At 42.4% G+C, this 20845-nt stretch overlaps 1 protein-coding gene across 1 annotated transcript in view; it reads left to right on the top strand.

Annotated features, from left to right (window-relative positions):
• The window catches only part of ASPM (assembly factor for spindle microtubules), an 88835-nt gene that overhangs the window by 26210 nt on the left and 41780 nt on the right, over positions 1-20845 (top strand). Inside the window, exons 5-9 of the mRNA XM_068240054.1 lie at positions 1205-1312; positions 6205-6351; positions 13358-13603; positions 14616-14683; positions 17497-17638. Of these exons, the coding sequence (XP_068096155.1) occupies positions 1205-1312; positions 6205-6351; positions 13358-13603; positions 14616-14683; positions 17497-17638 (711 nt within the window). The remainder of the gene's footprint in view (positions 1-1204; positions 1313-6204; positions 6352-13357; positions 13604-14615; positions 14684-17496; positions 17639-20845) is intronic.

Raw genomic sequence — 20845 nt, 5'->3', positions numbered from 1 at the left:
TGGAATCTGCCTTGTGACACCGCCGCCCCCCCTCCCTCCGCTATCACCGTTCATGTAAAGTGTGCCTACCCAGGGCAGTATACTTGTCCGTGTCTTCCGATGGCTCCAGGCTGCCTACGCAATCAGCATATGCGTGCCCCACGTGGTTGCCGGCGTATATGTGTATGTGGTTTGCAGAAGGAGCCCGATATCGCTCGCCGTTACTGCCGGGCACCCGGTTGCCCACAACGGCCCACGATCTTGCAGCGTGTCCTATCAATGCATGCAACCAATTTTGGTTTGAATATGGATTGCATCAGTTTTCATCCGATTCGATAATTATTTAATTGGATAGTTGGCCGCCAAGTCGATAAATGTATGGCTACCTTAAAACACTCTTGCCTGGCAGAGAACATCTTTTAGGAGTTAAGAGGTTGTCAAAGGGATCATGATTGTGGGTCTTTAAAGGAAACCTGAAGATACTTAAAAAGTTTCACTTACCTGGGGCTTCTGCCAGCCCCCTGCAGCTGCCCTTTGCCCATGCCATCCTGGAACAATCCTCCGCTCCCCTGCTGCGGCTTAGTTTACTTTTCACACTGCAACTGCACGGCCCTGGTAAATGACTTTTTTTTTTTTTTTTCTTTTGGTGTCTTCAGGTTTCCTTTTAACACGAAGGCTCGGTTCACATTGATCACACATCCGCTCCTGAGCTGCGTTCTGCTCCGTGAAGTGGAGCGGAAGGATCGTACAGGTCGGGAACGTCCGCTCCGACGAGCGGAACTGAGCGGAACGTAGCAATGTGAACTTTCCCATTGGGAAAGCATTGCTTCCGCTGCTGCGTTCCGCTCATTGGAGCAGAACGTAAGCCATTTTAGGCTCAATGTGAATCGAGCCTAAAAGACTTGCTTAACCGAGACAATAAAATAAACATACTCTTTGTTAGCTTTTAAACACAAAATTAATCTGGGATTTAAAAAAAAAAAAAAACATGGTTTGGCGTAGGAGCATGGATACAATGGTTCATCTCATCAGTTTATTCTCAGTTTCGGTTTACTTTTAATTTTCTGCAAAGTTTTTTTTTTTTTTTTTTTAAAGGTATAAAGCCAAATTACTATTTATATTTTTGATTGCTTAGTGCAATGAGTTCTCTCACATATAGCTCTGGTTTAGAGTTTGTTGAATCAGAGGGCCAGTACTGATTTGTTTAATTTTTGATTTCTTTTAGATAAGACTAGTATGCCACAAGTGCATTCAGCTCTCACCTTTAAGACTTCCAAGCGTGTTGTTGCTGTTCCGCAGTCAAAACTGACGTTTATGAAAACTACTAAAACAGGTACCTGCCTGAGACACTTTTCATAACTGCCAATAATTGTCAAGTGTCTTTTGAATCAATTGTGCATTCTTACCTCATCAATGTTGTATGATGGTCTTTCTGTGCAGCATGATTGAAATGTGACCATAAGCAGCCAGAGAATCTTAGGTGTGCTAATTATTTCTCAACAGCTGTAAAATTTCTCTACTTTGTAAAGTTTACAAACTAAAAAGGAACTTGAAGCTTCTAGAAAACAGCCCATACATCTTTTAAGTGGTATGAAACTTAGAGACACTGAAGCGAAAAAAAAAATTATGATGAATTGTTTGTGTAATACGGATAATTACTAGAATTTTAGTAGCAAAGAAAATATTCAATATTTTCATTTTCAGTTATATAGTGTTTTTTATAACATTGCATCATTCTCTAATATTTGCAGTTTAGACACTACTCTGCTTTCCAAAGGGGCCCATACACCTAACAATTTTCCCGCCGATATACGGCCGATTCAATCACAGTGATCGAATCGGCTGTGAAATCGCCGCGCACACCTCTGACAGAACGATCGATTTCCGTCCGAAATCGATTGTTCTCGTCGATCCGGGCGGAAGATTTTTCTCGATCGCCGGCGGGTCAGGAGTGCGTCGATAGCATCGTTCGAATGCCCGATGACCGACGCAGTACAGCGGGTATACATTACCTGTTCCGGCCGGCGCGAGTCACCGCTGTCGTCTTTCCGCGCTGGGTTCCGGACCGGCTGCAGCTACACAGAACTTCCTGTTTAAACTTTCCCTGGACAGGAAGTTCAGTAGCTGCAGGAACGGTCTGGAGCCTGGGGTGGAGAAGAAGACCGCGGGGAGCAGGGGACTCGCGCCGGCCGGAACAGGTAATGTATGGGGGGGGGGGCGGCAGCTCCACTGATTGTGATCGGCTTCAGGCTGAAATTGATTCACAATCTGTTTGCAGTAAAGGTGGCCATACGATCCCTCTCTGATCAGATTCGATCAGAGAGGGATCTATCTGTTGGTCGATTCTGATGGCAAATCGATCAGTGTATGGCCACCTTTAATGGGTTCAAAAGTTCACTAGCTTGCTCTGGAAAATCTTCCCTGCAGAGGGAAAAAAATATACATTGGCCTCAATTCACAGAGCTTTATCAAACACTTTATCAAACGTTTGATAATTTATCTCATGGGTAAAATCTAATTTTGAATTCACTAAGGTGTTATAGATTTATCGAATGTTTTATCGATTAAATGATCAATAAATCTATAACACCTTAGTGAATTCAAAATTAGATTTTACCCATGAGGAAAATTATCAAACGTTAAAGTGTTTGATAAAGCTCCGTGAATTGAGGCCACTTTTGTCTTGTCCTTTAAAGCTTATTATCTCAAGTGTCTGGCAGAGTTCTCTGCGACTTTGAAAGTCGGGGAGCTCAATGGCTAATTTGCATAGATAACTGGAGTTTCTTAGCTCTTCCTTTACTGGAAACAGTTAAGACTTGTCTCTGCTGCTAATGGTTTTTTCTTAAGGTGCGTACGCACGCACTACCGCCGGCAACGACTGGTCCGCCGGACCCTCCCGCTGGGAGGACGTTCAGCCGACAGTAGTGTATGTGTACACGCTGTCCGCGGACTGATAAGGCTGTTTATGAATGATCTGCTGAGCGGATCGTTCAGAAACAGCCTGATCAGTCCGCCGACAACACGTACACATGCGCATACTGTCAGCGAAAGACCGCCCAGCGGGAGGGTCCGGCGGACCCGTCGTTGCATTTAGTAGTGCGTGTGTACGCACCTTTATGTACACATACAAATCATTTGATCATAATTTTTTTTTCCGCTTCAGTGTCTCTTTAAAGTTAAGTGTTTGCTCTGCAAGCTTACCCAGAAAAAAAAATAGAGAACATCTGGTTGAACTCAATGGATGTGTGTCATTTTTCAACCCAAATAACTATGTAAAAATTGTCTGGCCTGGAACCCTCAAGCAGTAAATTATTATGCCTTTTCTAAGCACTTGTGATTTTAAAAGCTCCTGCTAATGTAATGCTATGGGTCTGATGCCACTAGTGCAGGCTTTCTCAACCAGGGTTCCCTGAGGACTCTGCAGGGGTTCCTTGGCATTTTACCCCATCGTGGGGGAAGTATAATAGAGCAAACTATAATAGGTGGTACTGTAACAAGAAGCACTAAATTGGGGAGTCAGGAGACAGTATAATGAGTGGCAGTGTAATAGGAGATAGTGAAATTAGCAGCCTAACCTATTTAACGACCATGTTGCCTGAACAATAAATGTAGGGGTTCCTCGAGACCAAAAAATTATTTGCAGGGGTTCCTTGAGATCCTAAAGTTATTTACAGGGTTCCTCCAAGGTAAAAAGGTTGAGAAAGGCTGCACTAGTGGCATGCGATGTTATAAAAATCCCCCATAGCAATGCATTGGCAATAGCTTTTCAAATCACTAGCACTTTGAAAAGGCTGTTAGTGGATTTGAGCCCTCTTTGTTGATTTATAAAGTTTTTTAAATAGTAATTGAAGTTAACCTGTTATCTGCTATTGCCAAACCCAAACCTTAGGACTTCAGACACCAGAGACTAATGACTGTAGTGGTGTCCTATTTGCAGCTGTTACATTGGCTGGAGCTGTTCATGGTTCATGGGAGTTCAGAGCTGAGTAAGGGTCGGTTCCCACTTGTTAAGAAAACTTTCCCATCCAGGAGTTTTTTTTCTAAGCTCCGCTCAGAGCAGGCAGCGGTTCCTGTTAAAAATAGAACCTTTTTAACTTGTTAAAAGAACGTGGCAAATGGAACACAAAGTCCCAACTTTGTATTTTTCCAGAATGGGTGGGTAAATGTACACAATGAAAGCCTATAAGAACAAAAAGTGTCTTCTCACTAGGTTGGTCTCCGCATCCTCTTTGCTTGCAGTTGTGCAAATACTTGCGTGTCTCCCTGATTCTGATGCTGCCGACTCATCCACTTGGTCACGGGACACAGACCAGTGCTAGGCTGCAAAGCCTGGAAGGCTTTATCTCTGTGGATGCTCACCTGTCCTTTATACAATGTATGCCCTTGCTTTGGGCACTTTGATATAGGGACAGATGTAGTTACATAGTTAGCTGGGTTGAAAAGACATGTATCAATTGAGTTCAACCAAGAAAATATGGTACTGTGCACCTTTGCATATCCCAGTTGATCCAGAGGGAGGCAAAAAATCCTTCCCAAGTCAAGATTGCGATCAGATAAAATCCCTCAGTTCTGCTGGGAACTGCCTAGTAATTATATCCATGGATGTCCTTCAATGCAAGGAAAGCATTCAAGCTCCCTTTTAAACGCAGGTATAGAATTCTCCATATCTACTTCCCGTGGTAATACATTCCACATTTTAATGACTTTTACCCTAAAGAACTCTTTCCTAAGTGAATGGCACAAACATTTTTTCCGTCTATGCGCAGATCATGCCCCTAGTCCTTTACACAAGCCTATGGATAAAAAGCTAATCTGCCAAGCTGTTATGTTGCTCTCCCTTGCATTTTTATACATGTTAATTAGATCGCCTCTTATACCTGGTACACACCATGCAATTTCCTGTCAGATGGTCGAATAGATAATTTCCAACCGTTCTGAATAGATTTCCAATCGTTACTCTGATCGATTTTTGTACAGAAGTGATTGGAAAATGGATCGGAAATCAGATTGGACCTGTCGGAAATTATCTATTCGACCGTCTGACAGGAAATTGCATGGTGTGTACTAGGCATAAGGCGTCTTTTCTCCAGACTAAATAAGCCCAGCTTTATATAACCTTTTCTGGTTAGTGAGACCTTTCGTCCTTCTCATCCATTTTGTTTTATAGTCCCTGCACCTGCTCTAAAAACTGTTTTCCCTCCTGAAATGTGGTGCCTAGAACTGTACAGTATTACATTACGGCCTTACAAGACAGCAAAGCAGGAGCAGAATTATGCTGGCAGCCCGTGTTGTACCCGTGTTTGATCTCCCCATCTGTCTCCCATTTATTTTGTATGGTGCTAGACTATTGGTACAACCAAGATTCATGACTTTGCATTTTTCAACATTGGCTTGCCTCAGTTAAAAGCTTCTGGCTGCATCTGAAGAGGTGATAACATTATCTTTTTGTTTATTCCTTTGCCAGATACATTTAGTAAACATCAGCAAACTGAGCTGGAAAGCAGAAATAGCTGATAAGTGATCACTCGATAGATTTTAAAACATAAATACAGCAGCTATGCAGTGGCAGCTTTCAGAGCAGATAAACTGTACTTTGGGACTTTATTCGTTTGTAATCAGCCAATATTACTTGTGTACAAAAGCAAATATAACTGTATGGGTAATAAAAAGTAGGAAAAAAAAACATTTTTTTATTGAATATTATTTCAAACTTTTATCCCAGCCAGTGACATAGTGCTTTTTTTTAATAGTATAACTCACTATAATTGAGTGACTAAAGAGGTCAAATCCTCTTAATTTGAACTAACCAACTGTTAATAATAAATAGAGATTGTGCTTCACTGATTCTACCGTCCAGCCATGTGCACCGATAATCTTCAGCTGAGATGGCTGTTTAGCGTTGTCTTTGCTGAGAATCTAGAATATGTGCAGCTACACCTTGACTACTATTTAGCAATCCATCTCACCACATTGTTAGACCATTTATACGTTGTTTGTTTAAATTTACCCTGCTACAATGAATGCTGCTTGCTTGTGAGTTAGCAGCTACTTCTCCCTCTCCACTCAACAATGCACACTGCTTGACTCTCCTGAGAGACTACTCCAGGGAGTGTAAGTGGGACCTCCAGCTCACAGCAGTCAGTACACATCTATAGATATCACAAGACCGTCCGTACAATCAAGTCATGTGTTATTTTAGTCTCTTCAATTTTGTCTTGTTTATAGTCATTCCTCGTCACCCAATGCCATTTGCTGCTAAGAACATGTTCTATGATGAACGCTGGATAGAAAAGCAAGAACGGGGCTTTACTTGGTGGCTAAACTTCATCCTTACTCCAGATGATTTTGCTGTGAAAACAGACTCCACAAAAGGTCAGTTTCTCTCAGAAGACTTCATGATCTTTGAGGCCTCTGGGAGAAATGTGCTTTACAGTATTGTATGTTACTTGATGTAGACAGGCTAATGTAGATGTTGGTCAGCTGGACACTGCCTTTCAAAGCTGACGGACTTGAGCAAAATGTTGCAGCTTTTTCTTTATTTTTGCAAACTTTAAGGCTTTGCAATCTGTAAAGAAGAAAAATGTTGTGTTGAGTGTATGAATTCCACTGCTAATGAGTGTTAATGAGATTGTACTGTTAAGGTCGTCGTGACCATTTAGGCGAAAAATTGTAACATTTAAAATATATGTGCAAACGTATATAAATAAGTACATTTTTTTTTTCCAGAGTAAAATGAGCCATAAATTACTTCGCTCCTATGTTGCTGTCACTTACAATAGGTAGTAGAAATCTGACAGAATCGACAGGTTTTGGACAGAACCGATAGGTTCATCTCTTCATAGTGGATTCTCAGGGATTTATTTATTTTCAAAAGCACTTAGTGAATGGCAGTTGCTCTATCCAAAAAGCCTTGATGAGAATCCCCTATGAAGAGATGGACCTAGTCCAAAACCTGTCACTTCTGTCAGATTTCTACTACCTACTGTAAGTGAGAGCAACATAGGAGAAAAGTAATTCATGGCTCATTTTACTCTGGAAAAAACTTGCTGCTTATTTGTTTATGTTTGCACATATATTAAATGTTACATTTTTTTTGCCATAGTACCCTTTTTTATTTAGGGGAGAGCAAAGTATTTTCTGTTTGCGTATCATATACTAAGAACTTCCTCTGCCATCACAGCCGCTCTACACAGTTATTTGTTTTTTTTCTTTAGAAATGGGCTTTAGTCCATTGTCTGTCTATATAGAATGACCACCAAGCAATACTATTTCATCACTTTTCCTTTCAAATCTATCCATCATAACCTATGTCTGCTAATACTAAAATGGACAAAGTGCATCTTCAACACAAAATTAGTTTTTTTTTGTTTGTTTTTTTCTGCTCAAGAAATTTTCAGCTCTCCGTATTTACATAAATTACAGACAGGTATCTTAGGTCATTGCAACTGTTACCTTTAAGCAAACCTGAATTGAGGGGCAAAAAGGAGGTTGATACTTTCCTTAGAGCAAAGACTCTGTATTCTATAGTAGAAGCAGTAGAGTGTTGTACCGTGTTAGCCATCAGTAAAAGCAAGGAGTTTTGAATCCGACGAAGGATTTTTATAAGCCGAAAGCTCACTGTTTACTCATCTCTAAGTTAGCCAATAAATGGTATCATCCTGATTCAAAACTCCTTGCTTGTGTTCTATAGTTAAGGTTTTCTTTATTTTTTTTTCTTTAAATGTGTTTCGTTGGTTTTAACATTATAAAAACAAGTAAAGGCAATATGGGCCAAGTATCCAGTCAAGATATGGAGGAAACAGTCACAGTTAGATATCACGTTGCTGAATAGACAAAGAGAGAGACGGAGTTCTTGGAAGGCACTGAGATCACAGCACCTACTTGATGTGGGACTGAAGGTCACTTCAGTTGTTGGATTGAATTAGCAATGAGAAAGTGCAACAGACCTTGTCCAATTGCCCACCTTTCCCTTCCTCTGATTGGGATCAACACAAAAAATCCCTCTCTCCCTCCCTGATTGCTTCCACTACTAGTCCCATATGGAGAGAGCAGACACTGTTTTGGGTCGGTATGACTAAGATGGTAATTCTAAGGGGCCAAGGGTTCCCAGAAGCTGTTCATTGCAATACCAAGATGTGTATTTGAAAGAATGCATTAGGTGGTAGATCTCCTCCCTATTGAAGACCTCCTTGATGAAGAGTTTCCATTTACTTAATTTTTTTGGTTAACTTCCTTATCCATGAGGGCATCAGTCTTGTCCATGACAAAGAGGTCTAACATCCCATCTTTGACATCTTGTGTATACTGTAGGGTATATCCATCCGTTGAAGATGGTTTTCCTGGCTGTGGCCAAGGTCAGGTGTAGGATGTCAGGCATTTTAAGGGTAGTGGAAGAATTGGGGTTTTGGTCTCCTAAAGTATGAAATGGATACAATAAAGGGTCTCTCTGGTGGTCACCACAGTTTAAACTTTTAAGGAAGCGAGAGGCTTGGTCCCAGAACTGAGTTATTTTGGGGCAGGTCCAGACACAATGGACCATGTCATTCAGGTTTTCTTTAAAGAGAACCCGAGGTGGGTTCTAAGAATGCTATCAGCACACAGAGGCTGGCTCTGCATATAATGCCCAGCCTCTGTTGCTATACTGCTCAACCCCCCCCCCCCCCCCCAGGCTCCGCCTGCACTCTGCTGTGCCCCCAATAAATCACACAGCCGTGCTAGCCGGCTGTTTACCTTTTGCATTGTCAGTCTCTCCCCTCCCTCACCACCTCCATAGCGCTGCTCCCCGTCTGCGTCCCTTCCCTCCCCGCTGATTGGAGGGAAGGGATGCAGGTAGGGAGCGGCACTATGGAGGAGCCGGGGGAGTGGTGAGAATGACAATGCAAAAGGTAAACAGCCGGCTGCGACACGCTTTGATTTATGGGGGCACAGCAGAGCGTAGAGGGGGGGCCTGGGGGGGAGCAGTATAGCAACAGAGGCTGGGCATTATATGCAGACCCAGCCTCTGTGTGCTGATAGCATTCTTAGAACCCACCTCGGGTTCTCTTTAAAGTTCACCAAATTGTGTTCCCCACTTTGTGAAACAACCACCACTAATCTCCATTATCAAATAGTATCTGGCAGCAGCAGCAATGAAAGTCAGTGGCCACATATGGCTACTTTTCCTGTGAAGAAGCAATGGTTGCAGCAAGCAATCCCCTACTGTGTGTAACTGAATGGAGCTGTGGATGGTAATATTAGTTTAGTTATGGTATGGCACTCAAAGCACTGATCACTTGTAACACCTCTCGGTGGGAGTCCCCCAAGGCTCGGTCCTTAGCCCCCTACTGTTCTCCCTATACACATGCTCCATTGGCAAGGTTATCTCCTCCATGGGCTTTAACTATCATCTTTATGCAGATGACACCCAGACCTACCTCCACACCACTGACATATTGACCACTACCATGGAAAAGGTCTCCTCCTGGATGTCCGCTAGGTTCCTGAAACTAAATCTAGATAAAACATAGAATTTATGATCTTCCCACCCCGGCCATCCCAGATGTGCATGTCACTGTTAACCACACTACCATTCGCCCTACCTCTCAAGCCTGCTGTCTGGGTGTGACCCCAGACTCCGCACTCTCCTTCACTCCCCACATCCAAAACCTCACAAAGTCCTGCAACTTCCACCTTCGTAACATCTGTAAGATTTGCCCTTTCCTGACCTCTGCCACAACCAAACTCCTCATCCATGCCCTCATAATTTCCCGCCTTGACTACTGCAATGCCCTTCTGTCTGGTCTCCCTATGACCCGATTAGCCCCACTGCAGTCCATCATGAATGCGGCAGCCATAAATATCCACTCCTCCCATCGCTCCACCACGGCAGCTCCCCTCCTTGACTCCCTCCACTTGCTTCCTATCCAGTCCAGAATCAGATTCAAGATACTGTGTCTGACCTACAAATCTGTCCATAAAACCTGTCCAACCTACATTTCCTATCTTACTCAGAGGTACACACCTAGCCGCTCACTCCGCTCCTCCAGTGAACTTTGTCTGACCGCCCCCTGCATCACCCAGTCCCATGCACGCCTCCAGGACTTCTCAAGAGCTGCTGCAACACTATGGAACTCCCTACCTCCACCCATTAGGGCAGTCCCCTCCTTCAACATCTTCAAGAAGGCCCTCAAAACTCACCTTTTCACTCTGGCCTACTACCCCTCACAAGTGCTTTAAACCCACAGCTGAACTCTGGTCCCCTACCTTTCGTGTCCCTACCTCTCCCTCTAGATTAGCATAAAACACTGTAGGAGGCACCCATAGGCCTCAAAGCATATAATACAGAGCCAAATATTTAAAGGTAAGGGTGGTACGTTTTACCTGATATGAAGACTCCTACACAAAGAAAAGGTAGATAATCAATTTATTTTGCACTTAGGACAACGTGTTTCGTGACCATAAAGTCAATTCTTCAGGTCAAATAATGCGCATTAAAAAGATAAGAACAGGAATAGTGCTCATACTAAAAGATCACATTCATCCTATAATAGTAAACCTTAGATAACCTGCTACATCTAAGAGGATTCACCTCAATTAGTTCCTATTAAGATTATATCATTCGTAAAAGATATAAATATATATGTATATTTTTAGGCATTTTACATTCTATGCAGTATAAAAAGTAGATGTATTCGCAGTATCTGGTAAATTATATCATTAAAATCATGTGTATATAAAAATAACACACAAAAAAAAAATTATCTATCTATTAAAAATAAACACTTTGACCCCTATCCTTATATGCATCAGTAATATTGTACACATTTAAAGGGGAACTGAAGAGAGAGGTATATGGAGGCTGTCCTGTTTATTTCCTTTTAATCAATACCAGTTGCCTGGCAGCCCTGCTGGTCTATTTCTCTGCAGTAGTATCTGATTAAAACCAGAAACAAGCATGCAGCTAGTCTTGTCAGATCAGACTTATAAGTCTGAACCACTGAAACACCTGATCTGCTGCATACTTGTTCAGGGGCTATGACTAATAGTATTAGAGGCAGAGGATCAGCAGGGCTGCCAGGCAACTGGTATTGTCTAAAAGGAAATAAACATGACAGCCTCCATATACCTCTCTCTTCAGTTCCCCTTTAATGGTAAATAGTACCTCAAGCATTATATTGTCTAGTACTGTATGCAATGTATGCAGATTCTCTCATTGTTATGCAATTACCACTATATACTATAGCAAATTGAGGAGGGGCTTAGGAGCAGTTTAGCTATTCTGAGATCTGTGGTGCTATCCACTGTTAGGGAGGGTATACTGAGAGTGCCAGGTATTGCAGGTTTGGGCTAACTAACAGTAGTTATCTGTTGTGTCATAGGTGAAAGAATTAAGGTATACGCATAGGGAAGTTGTATCTTACCTTGTAGCTGGGCAGTAAAGAGTGTGGGCGGCATGTGCGCGGGACGCGTATGATTAAATACACTAGTGTGGGGAAAAGGACTTGCGCTCAACGGGGAGTGCAGGGACGCGTATTCAGTGACATCACATTCGGCTGGGAAGTGACGTCCCATCCGGGGGGAGTGCGGTGTCGACCATTGTGTGTGTGTGTGTCCGTACGGTGAGAATGGCATGCTGGGAGAGTCAGCATGCCGTGGTTGTAAGGAGGAGCCAGCTGCCATGTTAGATGTGGCAGTGGGGAGGGGCGGCGGCCATATTGGGTGGGGTAACTGCCCGGAGGAAGGTTACAAGACTAGATGGCCGCTGGCTCCTCCCCGGTGTCCTTGTGTCTTTTTCTCTTTACTAGTACAATCTCCCTCTAGATTGTAAGGCTTTGGGCAGGGTCCTCCTCCTTTTGTGTCCTACCTGATCATGCACCTCCATTACTGTGAACCTAACTTGCCTAATCTCCATACTCCCATCCAGTGACTGACTAAGCATTATCTTGTACTCATACTGTGCTGCGTGTTCTGATTTTTCCTTGTATTCCTGTATAGTCATATTGCTGTATATCACCCTAAATATTGTCTGTAACCTAAACTAATGTCCAGCGTTGCGTAATATGTTGGCGCTTTATGAATACAATAAACACCTGCATTAAAAGTTCATACTTTAAAGTGGTCTGAAAGTCAGTCAGCATTTCTACTTTGCTCTAAAAAATTCCTTACAGCTTTAAAGCTACTATCCCAGAACATTTTTTTCTAACAGAACATCACTGAAATGGTTAAAGAGAATCTGTATTGTTAAAATCGCTCGAAAGTAAACATACCAGTGCGTTAGGGGACATCTCCTATTACCCTCTGTCACAATTTCGCCGCTCCCCGCCTCATTAAAAGTGCTTAAAAACAGTTTTAAAAAGTTTGTTTGTAAACAAACAAAATGGCCACCAAAACAGGAAGTAGGTTGATGTACAGTATGTCCACACATAGAAAATACATCCATACATAAGCAGGCTGTATACAGCATTCCTTTTGAATCTCAAGAGATCATTTGTGTGTTTCTTTCCCCCATGCACTGAAGTTTCAGGCTGCTCTTTTCTTCCTGCAAACAGCTTTGCCCTTGTTTGTAATTCCTCAGTATGTGAAAGCCCAGCCAGCTCAGAGGACGATTTATCCAGCTTGTAAAAGATAAGAGAGAAGAGAGAAGCTGCTCTAATCCTAAATAACACACAGGCAGTATGCATAGAGGGGCCAGGAAGGATGAGTTCATAGCAGAACCACAACACGAAGAACTTGGCAGCCTTCCAGACACAGGCCGACAAGTCTGACAGGGGAAAGATACATTGATTTATTACAGAGACTGTCATAGTAGAAAGTGCTGCAGTTAGCCAGAACACATTAGAATAGCTTTTGGAACTTGTAGGATGATAAAAAACAGGATGCAATTTTTGTTACGGAGTCTCTTTAAAGCATTTTGTCCTGCTATTCAGCTTTAAATCTGCATCCAAACTGGAGATAACAGTATCTTTCATACTTGTTAAATACAAATGTATCAACACTGGAACGGAAACAAACACTCTGAAAAGCTGTCTCTGCTTTAGTCACACATAGTGTTCAGAATAGCTCATTAAAAGATTTTCATATATAATAAAAAGCAGTTATAAAAAGAATAAAGTGCAATGGCAGGTTTCAGGGCAAGATAAACTACACTTTGGAAACTTGTAATTTGTAAACAGACAATATTACTTGTGCACAAAAGCAAATATGATAACTGTATGAGTAATAAAAAGTAGGAATTTTTTTTTTTTAAAGTTTCAGACCACTTTAATTCATTCCTCCATGGAGATCTCTTAATCGTACAGAAGACATTTTTACAGAGCTAATTTTAGTTTGAGAAAAACTGACTTCTGTATTGCTTTTCTGAATGAGAAGGAAGTAACTTTATTATTATTATTATTTCTAGTTAATGCTGCTGCTTTGATCCTTGGGGAAGAGAATAATCACAAAGTAAGTGTGCCTAAGGCTCCAACCAAGGAAGAAGTGTCCCTTAAAGCATACACAGCCCGATGCAGATTAAACCGGTTGAGGAGATCAGCCTGCCGTCTCTTTACCTCAGAGACTGTAGTAAAAGCCATTCGGAGACTGGAAGTAGAAATTGAGGCTCGGCGTCTCCTAGTGAGGAAAGACAGACATCTCTGGAAAGATGTTGGTAAGTACTGTTAATTTTCATGGCTTAAAATGTATGATGATCCATTTGTGAAAAGGAAAAGATTTCTCATGTAAAAGTGGTATCGGCTACTGATTGGGATGAAGTTCAATTCTTAGTTACGGTTTCTCTTTAAATGAATAAATAAAACACTGCAGTACTGTTGTAAATTTTGCCAAGGAATGCTTACCCTTGAGGGCTCGTTTCCACTATCGCGAATCTGCATGCGTCTAACGCATGCAGATTCGCACATGTAATGCAAGTGGATGGGCCTGTTTCCACTGTAGAGTTGTTGAGGTGCGTTTTTTTCAGCGGTGAAAAAACGCACAAAAGAGCCGCAGAATTCGCCTGCGAGTGGAATGCATGCGAATCGCCGCTAATGTATTTAATAGGAAATTTGCATGCTGCTTTGGTATGCGAATTTTCGTGCGAATTCGCATGAAAATTCGCATGAAATCAATGGAAAAGCACACCGGCATTGCCATGGTTAAATTCGCATACATCGTCATCCATGCGAATTTTCATGCGAATTCGCACGAAAATTCGCTTGGACGTGCATGCAAAATTCGCATCTGCATGCGAATTTTACCGCAGCGATTTCGCAACGCAATAGTGGAAACGAGCCCTTAGATAAACATTTAAACCACTCTCTCAACTCTTCGTTCCCTAATGTGATTTTTTTCTATGTATTACCTCGACTTGACTGTAAAAGGCTTAGCTGTCTTACTTGTTGTTTGTACTTCTGAAATGCACGCTAAACTATACCGATTTCTTTTTCTCGCTGCTGACAACTTTGAAATGCCTGAATGTACTATTGTCATTATTACCTATTCTTTTGAAACTATAAACTTAATGTATTGAGTTAAAAAAAAGAGGATTAGTGATGTTTGTGTATGATGACCTCAAATCCCAGAATCCACTTTAGCACATTCTATAGATATATATATTGCTCATGGAAATGAAATGCCTATCCTCATAGTACTGACTAAGTAATACTTTTGGATTTATTTTCTAGGTGAACGTCAGAAAATCTTGAACTGGCTTCTTTCATATAATCCATTGTGGCTTCGTGTAGGCCTTGAGGTAATATCTTTTTCTTTAAAGGGAACCTGAACTGAGTAAAATTATTTAAAATAAACACATGAGGTAAATTCAAATAAACATTACATAGTTACCTTGCCATCAGTTCCTCTCAGAAGCTCACCATTTTCTTTTGACAACGATCCCTTCCAGTTCTGACAACATTTTGTCAGAACTGAAATATGTCAGTTGATGTCAGTTATACCTGAGGGGACAACTGACGTGCCAGGTAATGTCCATGTTTCCCTATGGCTCAAGTAGGCGATATTACAGTTTAACAGTGTGCTGACCAGGAAGCTGTTATGGGGAAATGGCAATTTTCAAAATGGAGGACGGAGAATTCCCTTGATCACAGTGGACAAACAGGATGCGGGAATGGAGCAAGAGGTTGAGGAGTAGATTACACGGGAGGGAAGTATGGCTTGTGTATGTTTATTTTGACTTTTTTTTAATTTTCAGTTCAGGTTTTCTTTAATGATTTATTCCTAATTGTCAAATAGTCAGATTTTTGCTTTCTGCATGCTGTGGGCATTTTGCTAAGATTCTTAAAGCCTAGAGATCAGTGAAGTTGCAGAACTGATTGGGGAAACCTTTTCTGGATTCCTTGAATAAGACAGATGAACTTCATGTTACTAACCAATGACCATTAACCATTTTTTCTCCATACTGATTTCCTGAATGGCATACTGTATTATAGGACAAGCCATGATAGATATCTATCTATCTATCTATCTATCTATCTATCTATCTATCTATCTATCTATCACATGCTGATGTCTCACACCCAGTTACACTGTCAGAGCTCACCTTAGCTGCAACAGTGTGAATGGGAAATACTACTTTAGTGAAAGAGAATTGGAAAGACCATTTCAGAAGGCAAAGAACAAATTTGTTCCTTCATAGTGGATAGCAACATCTTTTATAGTGGATAGCAATACAAACACTCTGTGTATCCATTACAGTTCCTCCATGATAATGTATGTAGTCCAGGAAGTAAGAGTTGCCTAGTACTACCGGCATATTCTGGGCAGGTTCTTATGCCTGGTAAGCTGTCTCATTTTCTGAGTCTACTACTACTGACTATAGAACACCTGGAATGTGTAAGAGTGCAGAGTGGCACCTAAATACAAAGGAATGAAGCAGTGTTCTTGTGTCCATTTAATTTTTTAACCTTGACAAATTTAGACCTCGGCCCCACTTGCGATTTTGCCACTTAAACGTGGAGTTCTTACAGGGAAAGCGAGTTTGGGTCCAGATTTCCCTTATGAATGCTGGACCCAATGCTGCATGCGGGGTGATTGCGATTTCGGCAATCGCTCCTGTGGGACCATGGTCAATCACTTTCAGCAGCGAAGCGCTTTTGGAATTGCCAGTGATTGCTAGAAAGCATAAATCGCTGATGAAAGTGCTCTAGTGGGTCCCAGGCCTTAAAGGGACACTTAAGCCAGAAAAAAAATGAGTTTTACTCACCTGGGGCTTCTACCAGCCTCCTGCAGCAGTCCTGTGCCCTCGCAGCCACTCACTAATCCTCTGGTCTCCCGCTGCCAGCTTGTTTCGTTTTTGCCGACAGGCCTGGCTACGCGTAGCTTTCTCCGCATTCCCGACTGTAATTACGCTATTGTGGACCACAACGCGTACAAAGATACGCGTTGCCGCGTTACCTACGCATAGATATGCGGCAACGCGTATTTTTGTACGCGTTGCGGCCCGCAATAGCGCTAATTACAGTCTGGAATGCGGAGAAAGCTACGCGTAGCCAGTCCTGTCGGCAAAAACGAAACAAGCTGGCAGCGGGGGACCAGAGGATTAGTGAGTGGCTGCGAGGGCACAGGACTGCTGCAGGGAGCTGGTAGAAGCCCCAGGTGAGTAAAACTCATTTTTTTTTTTCTAGCTTAAGTGTCCCTTTAAAGCGGAACTGTAGATGAGTATCAAACACACTGTTTAACTTACCTGGGGCTTCTGCAAGCCCCCAGCAGCCATCCTGTCCCGCGCCGCTCCTCCACGAGCATCCGTTCTCCCGCCACCAGCTACTTTTGGTTTCGCTGCTGGGCCACTGCGTCTGTGTGGCTCTGGCCACGCGTACCCTTTCTTTGCGTTCCCCTCTGCAATAGCGCTATTGCAGAGGGGAACGCGAATAAAAGATACACTTGGCAGGGCTGCGCTGGCTTCAACCTACAAGTCGAGGAACAGTGGCGGCAGGAGAACGGAGGCTCATGGAGGACCGTCGCGGGACAGGACGGCTGCTGGGGCCTTGCAGAAGCCCAAGGTTAGTGAAAGTGTGTTTGATACATATCTACAGTTCCGCTTTCACTGTAACTCCAGTAACAGCTTCCATGATCTAACTTGCTCCCAGATGTTATTAGATTTTGTCTCTTACATGGCAATGGCTTCCAGCCTTCTTATGTGCTAATCATTTAATGAATTAACAGCCATGCCACATTCAGTCTCTGTCAAAAATGTATTTTGTAATAAACCAGACGATCAGGATTTTTTATTTTTGACAAAAATGTATCACTTCATGTATGACTGCTATGATGTGCTATTGGTCCAGTTCAGGGTTTGTAAACTTTTGCTACTTAGTAGGCCTTTTGTAAAAATACAAATCAGGTTTGGTGTGTAGCTTGTGTTCTCCAGCCCCGGAAAACACTGGTAAAGTAGGCCCTCTGTGTTTTAGTTTCGTTATCGTCTCAATATCAGTTTACCTTGATGGCGAGTTTTAAAATGTAGTAGTATTTTATTATTTTTAATTAGTATTCTAAACATTGCTGCTTTCTAAACACGAATCTGTAATAACTGGAGTAATTTGTGACTGACAGACAATTTTTGGCGAGCTTATTTCTTTGGAGAGCAATAGTGATATAACGGGCCTTGCTGTGTTCATCTTGAATCGTCTGCTCTGGAACCCAGATATTGCAGCAGAATATAGACATCCGTCGGTGCCACACTTATATCGTGAGGGTGAGTGTTGTCCTTAAGTTATTGATGACCTTTTTTCATATTTAAGAATTTTAATCAAAAGCTCTGTTCTTCAACTTGATATATTTTGCACAGTCCTCCTCTTCTCTCGGGAAAAAAAATCTAACTACTAAAAGCGGAACTGAAATGACTAAAATGATTCGAAACAGTTTCACTTACCTGGGACTTCTGCCAGCCCCGTGCAGCATTCCTGTCCTGCACCAGTCCTCCACGATCCACTGTTCTGTTGCCGCCAGCTACTTTAGGTTCCGCCGTTTCAGCAACTGCGCCTGCACGCCCCGGCCCCCGCGTATCTTTCTTTGCAATAGTGTCTTGCGCTATTAGCGCAGGACACTATTGCGGGTGAGAAAGCTATGCCTGTTTAATCGCATTCCACGGTTTTTAACCCTTAAGGTTCCTGATATACATTTTTTTTTTTCAGTACAATCTAGGCTTTCTTTAAGTAATATTTTTCTCCCAAATCTATTTTATAGTCATTTTATGGGGAAAATGTAGGCGTTCTTGCAGAAAATACTTGGCCCTTCCCAATCAAAACGATACCCCGTATGCCATATTTTACTTCTGAGCATGTAACGGACCGTTATCACCAGCCTGTGCATCTGTGGCGATCAAATGCTTTTGCTAGGGTGACAGTTCACGGGCCATAGAGCTGTACAGATGCATCGCTAGGCAGAGAGTTACATCTGTAGAGCATTGGGGCTTAAAACCTTTGCTCTAGCACTCGCATCCGATAGCTACAGGCTGCAGTCATTAAACGTTTATAAACAGGTATAAGTATTGCAGGGATTAATAGGCTAGGCTGGGGTTGGAAATTAAATGGGGATTTACAAAAAACAAACACTTTATTTATTGGGACCATGTCACTTTAAAAACATTTTACCCCCCCCCCCCCCAACTTTATTGAATGTTGCTATTAGCTAGCAACAATCATTCACTTGCCGGTCATGTGCACGCACGGCAGACGGCAGTTTTTAATGCAGGACGTAGATTCTACATCCTGGAACACACAGCAGCACTAATTAGGATGTAGAATCCAGGGCTGTGGAGTCGGAGTCGGAGCAATTTTGGGTGCCTGGAGTCGGGGAAACAAATGCTCCGATTACTAATTAATTTGTAACTGTAATTTAAAATAGAAAATAATAAAATGTTCTATTTCTCAGATAATAGTCATTAAAAATAATGTCTATATACAGTGATAGCTGTGTTCAGTCCACAAAAATGAAATAAACCAATCATAATGAGTTACTTGTGCTGCTTCAATAAAGCAGTCCCCATATTTTTAAAGTCAGATATACACATCTGATTGTGACTGTATATATGATGTGTACACAGGAATCTCTTATATATACGAAAACATCTATGCTGTAAGTATAAAGCCTAATGTGTAGCCGTGTCACTAATAGAGATGGTCAATGAGATGGAAATAATTCTGCATTGATGCTGGTTTATGCAAGTGTATGCACTCTCTTTGCTCATGAAATCAAATAAATTGATATGTTGTTAAAATTTGGTTTGGTGTCTATGAATTAAAGGGTACCTGAGGCGAATTAAAAGAAAAGCTTTATACATACCTGGGGCTTCCTCCAGCCCCCTTCATTGCATTTGGTCCCTCGCTGTCCTCCTCCGCCACCTGGATCTTCTGCTACGAGTTCCGGTAATTCAGCCAGTCAGAGCAGTCTGGCTACGTGCCACTTCCACAGCCAGGAGCGTTCTGCACCTGCACAATAGTGCTGTGCAGGTGTAGTATGCTCCCGGCGGCGAAGTGTGTGCATGCGCACTACACCAGACTGGCTCAAGTACCTGGACTCATAGCAGAAGATCCAGGTGGCGGAGGAGCACAGCGATGGACTGATTAGCCTGAAGGGGGCTGGAGGAAGCCCCAGGTATGTATAAAACTTTAATTTCATCTGTCTCAGGTTTACTTTGTTACACAGTAGTACTATACATATGCTCTCCCCACAGAGCTGCAGGGAATCCACTGAGAATGTTGTGCACATTGAACACATAGGTGTTGTCTATCACCCATAAACCTTGTTTAGATTGTGCATGAAGAATGTGTAATAGAGGAAGAATCTCCTCATTCCCCTGCAGAGTACCTGCACATCATTCTTACATGTACCCACAGTTACATTGCCTAGGGCCTGATAGATGTTCTTTGTTCCGGTCTGTACCTTTTACAAGTACTCTTACCAAGGACTAGTTTTAGCCTAAAGGGAATAAATATAGCAGTCTACATATCCTTCTCACTGCAGTTGTCTTGTAAAATTCCTAAGCGTTGGCAGTTAAGAGACGATTTTCACGTTACATACTGTTAATCAACAAAATTGTAATATGCAAATTAGGAGTCGGAGTCGGGAGTCGGTGGATTTTTGGACCGACTCCACAGCCCTGGTAGAATCTGTCCTGTAACAGCAACAGGTTAAGAGAAGATCATTCTAATATTTTATATACATAATAAATGTTAGTTTTTGACTCTTAAAGTACTGCTTTCCTCTTTTCCCCTACCCTTAAACTTTTAATATTTTATTGCTGGTGCTGCGACTAGCACACAGCACTAGCCTCCCCCCTCCTGTGCCCCCTCGTCCCCCCTGTTCTGCTCAGTCAGTCTTCGACTGAGGCAGAACGTCGGATATTATCGGGGAGGAAGTGACAGTTCTTCCACCCCGCTGTGCGCACATAACTCCACCCCCTCCACCTGCTGCTTTAGATCCTTAGGTGTTACACTGCGCGTGGCGCGCAGAGGAGCTGCGCTGTGTGTGGACTTGTGATAATTGAGATTGGATATTCTTCCGACCTCAATTAACATGAGCCCACACACAGCGCAGCTCCTCTGCACGCCGTGCGCAGTGTAACACATATTGAATTAAAGCGGCAGGTGGAGGGGGCAGAGTTATGTGCGCACAGCGGGAGGAAGAACTGTCACTTCCTCCCCGATAATGTTGTTAGAACGGGCCACAGGGGGGCGCTGGAGGGGGAAGGATGGTGCCATGTGCTGGGAAAGTCACACCCCACCAGTAATAAAATTATTGAAAAGTACATCCCTACCAGGTCAGCAGTACTTTAAGAATCTTTCCCAATATTAACACTTTAGAAGCTTTGCATTATTTGAAAGTAAAAGCACTTAATTTGTGGCTGGGGCTAGAGTTGTCCTGTAGTTATCCTTCAATAGGTTTTTACAAGTTTAGCTAT

The sequence above is a fragment of the Hyperolius riggenbachi genome, chromosome 6, assembly GCF_040937935.1.
Source record: "Hyperolius riggenbachi isolate aHypRig1 chromosome 6, aHypRig1.pri, whole genome shotgun sequence".
Taxonomy (NCBI): domain Eukaryota; kingdom Metazoa; phylum Chordata; class Amphibia; order Anura; family Hyperoliidae; genus Hyperolius; species Hyperolius riggenbachi.
Note: the sequence above shows the minus strand (reverse complement) of the source record. Positions and strands in the feature narration are given on the sequence as shown.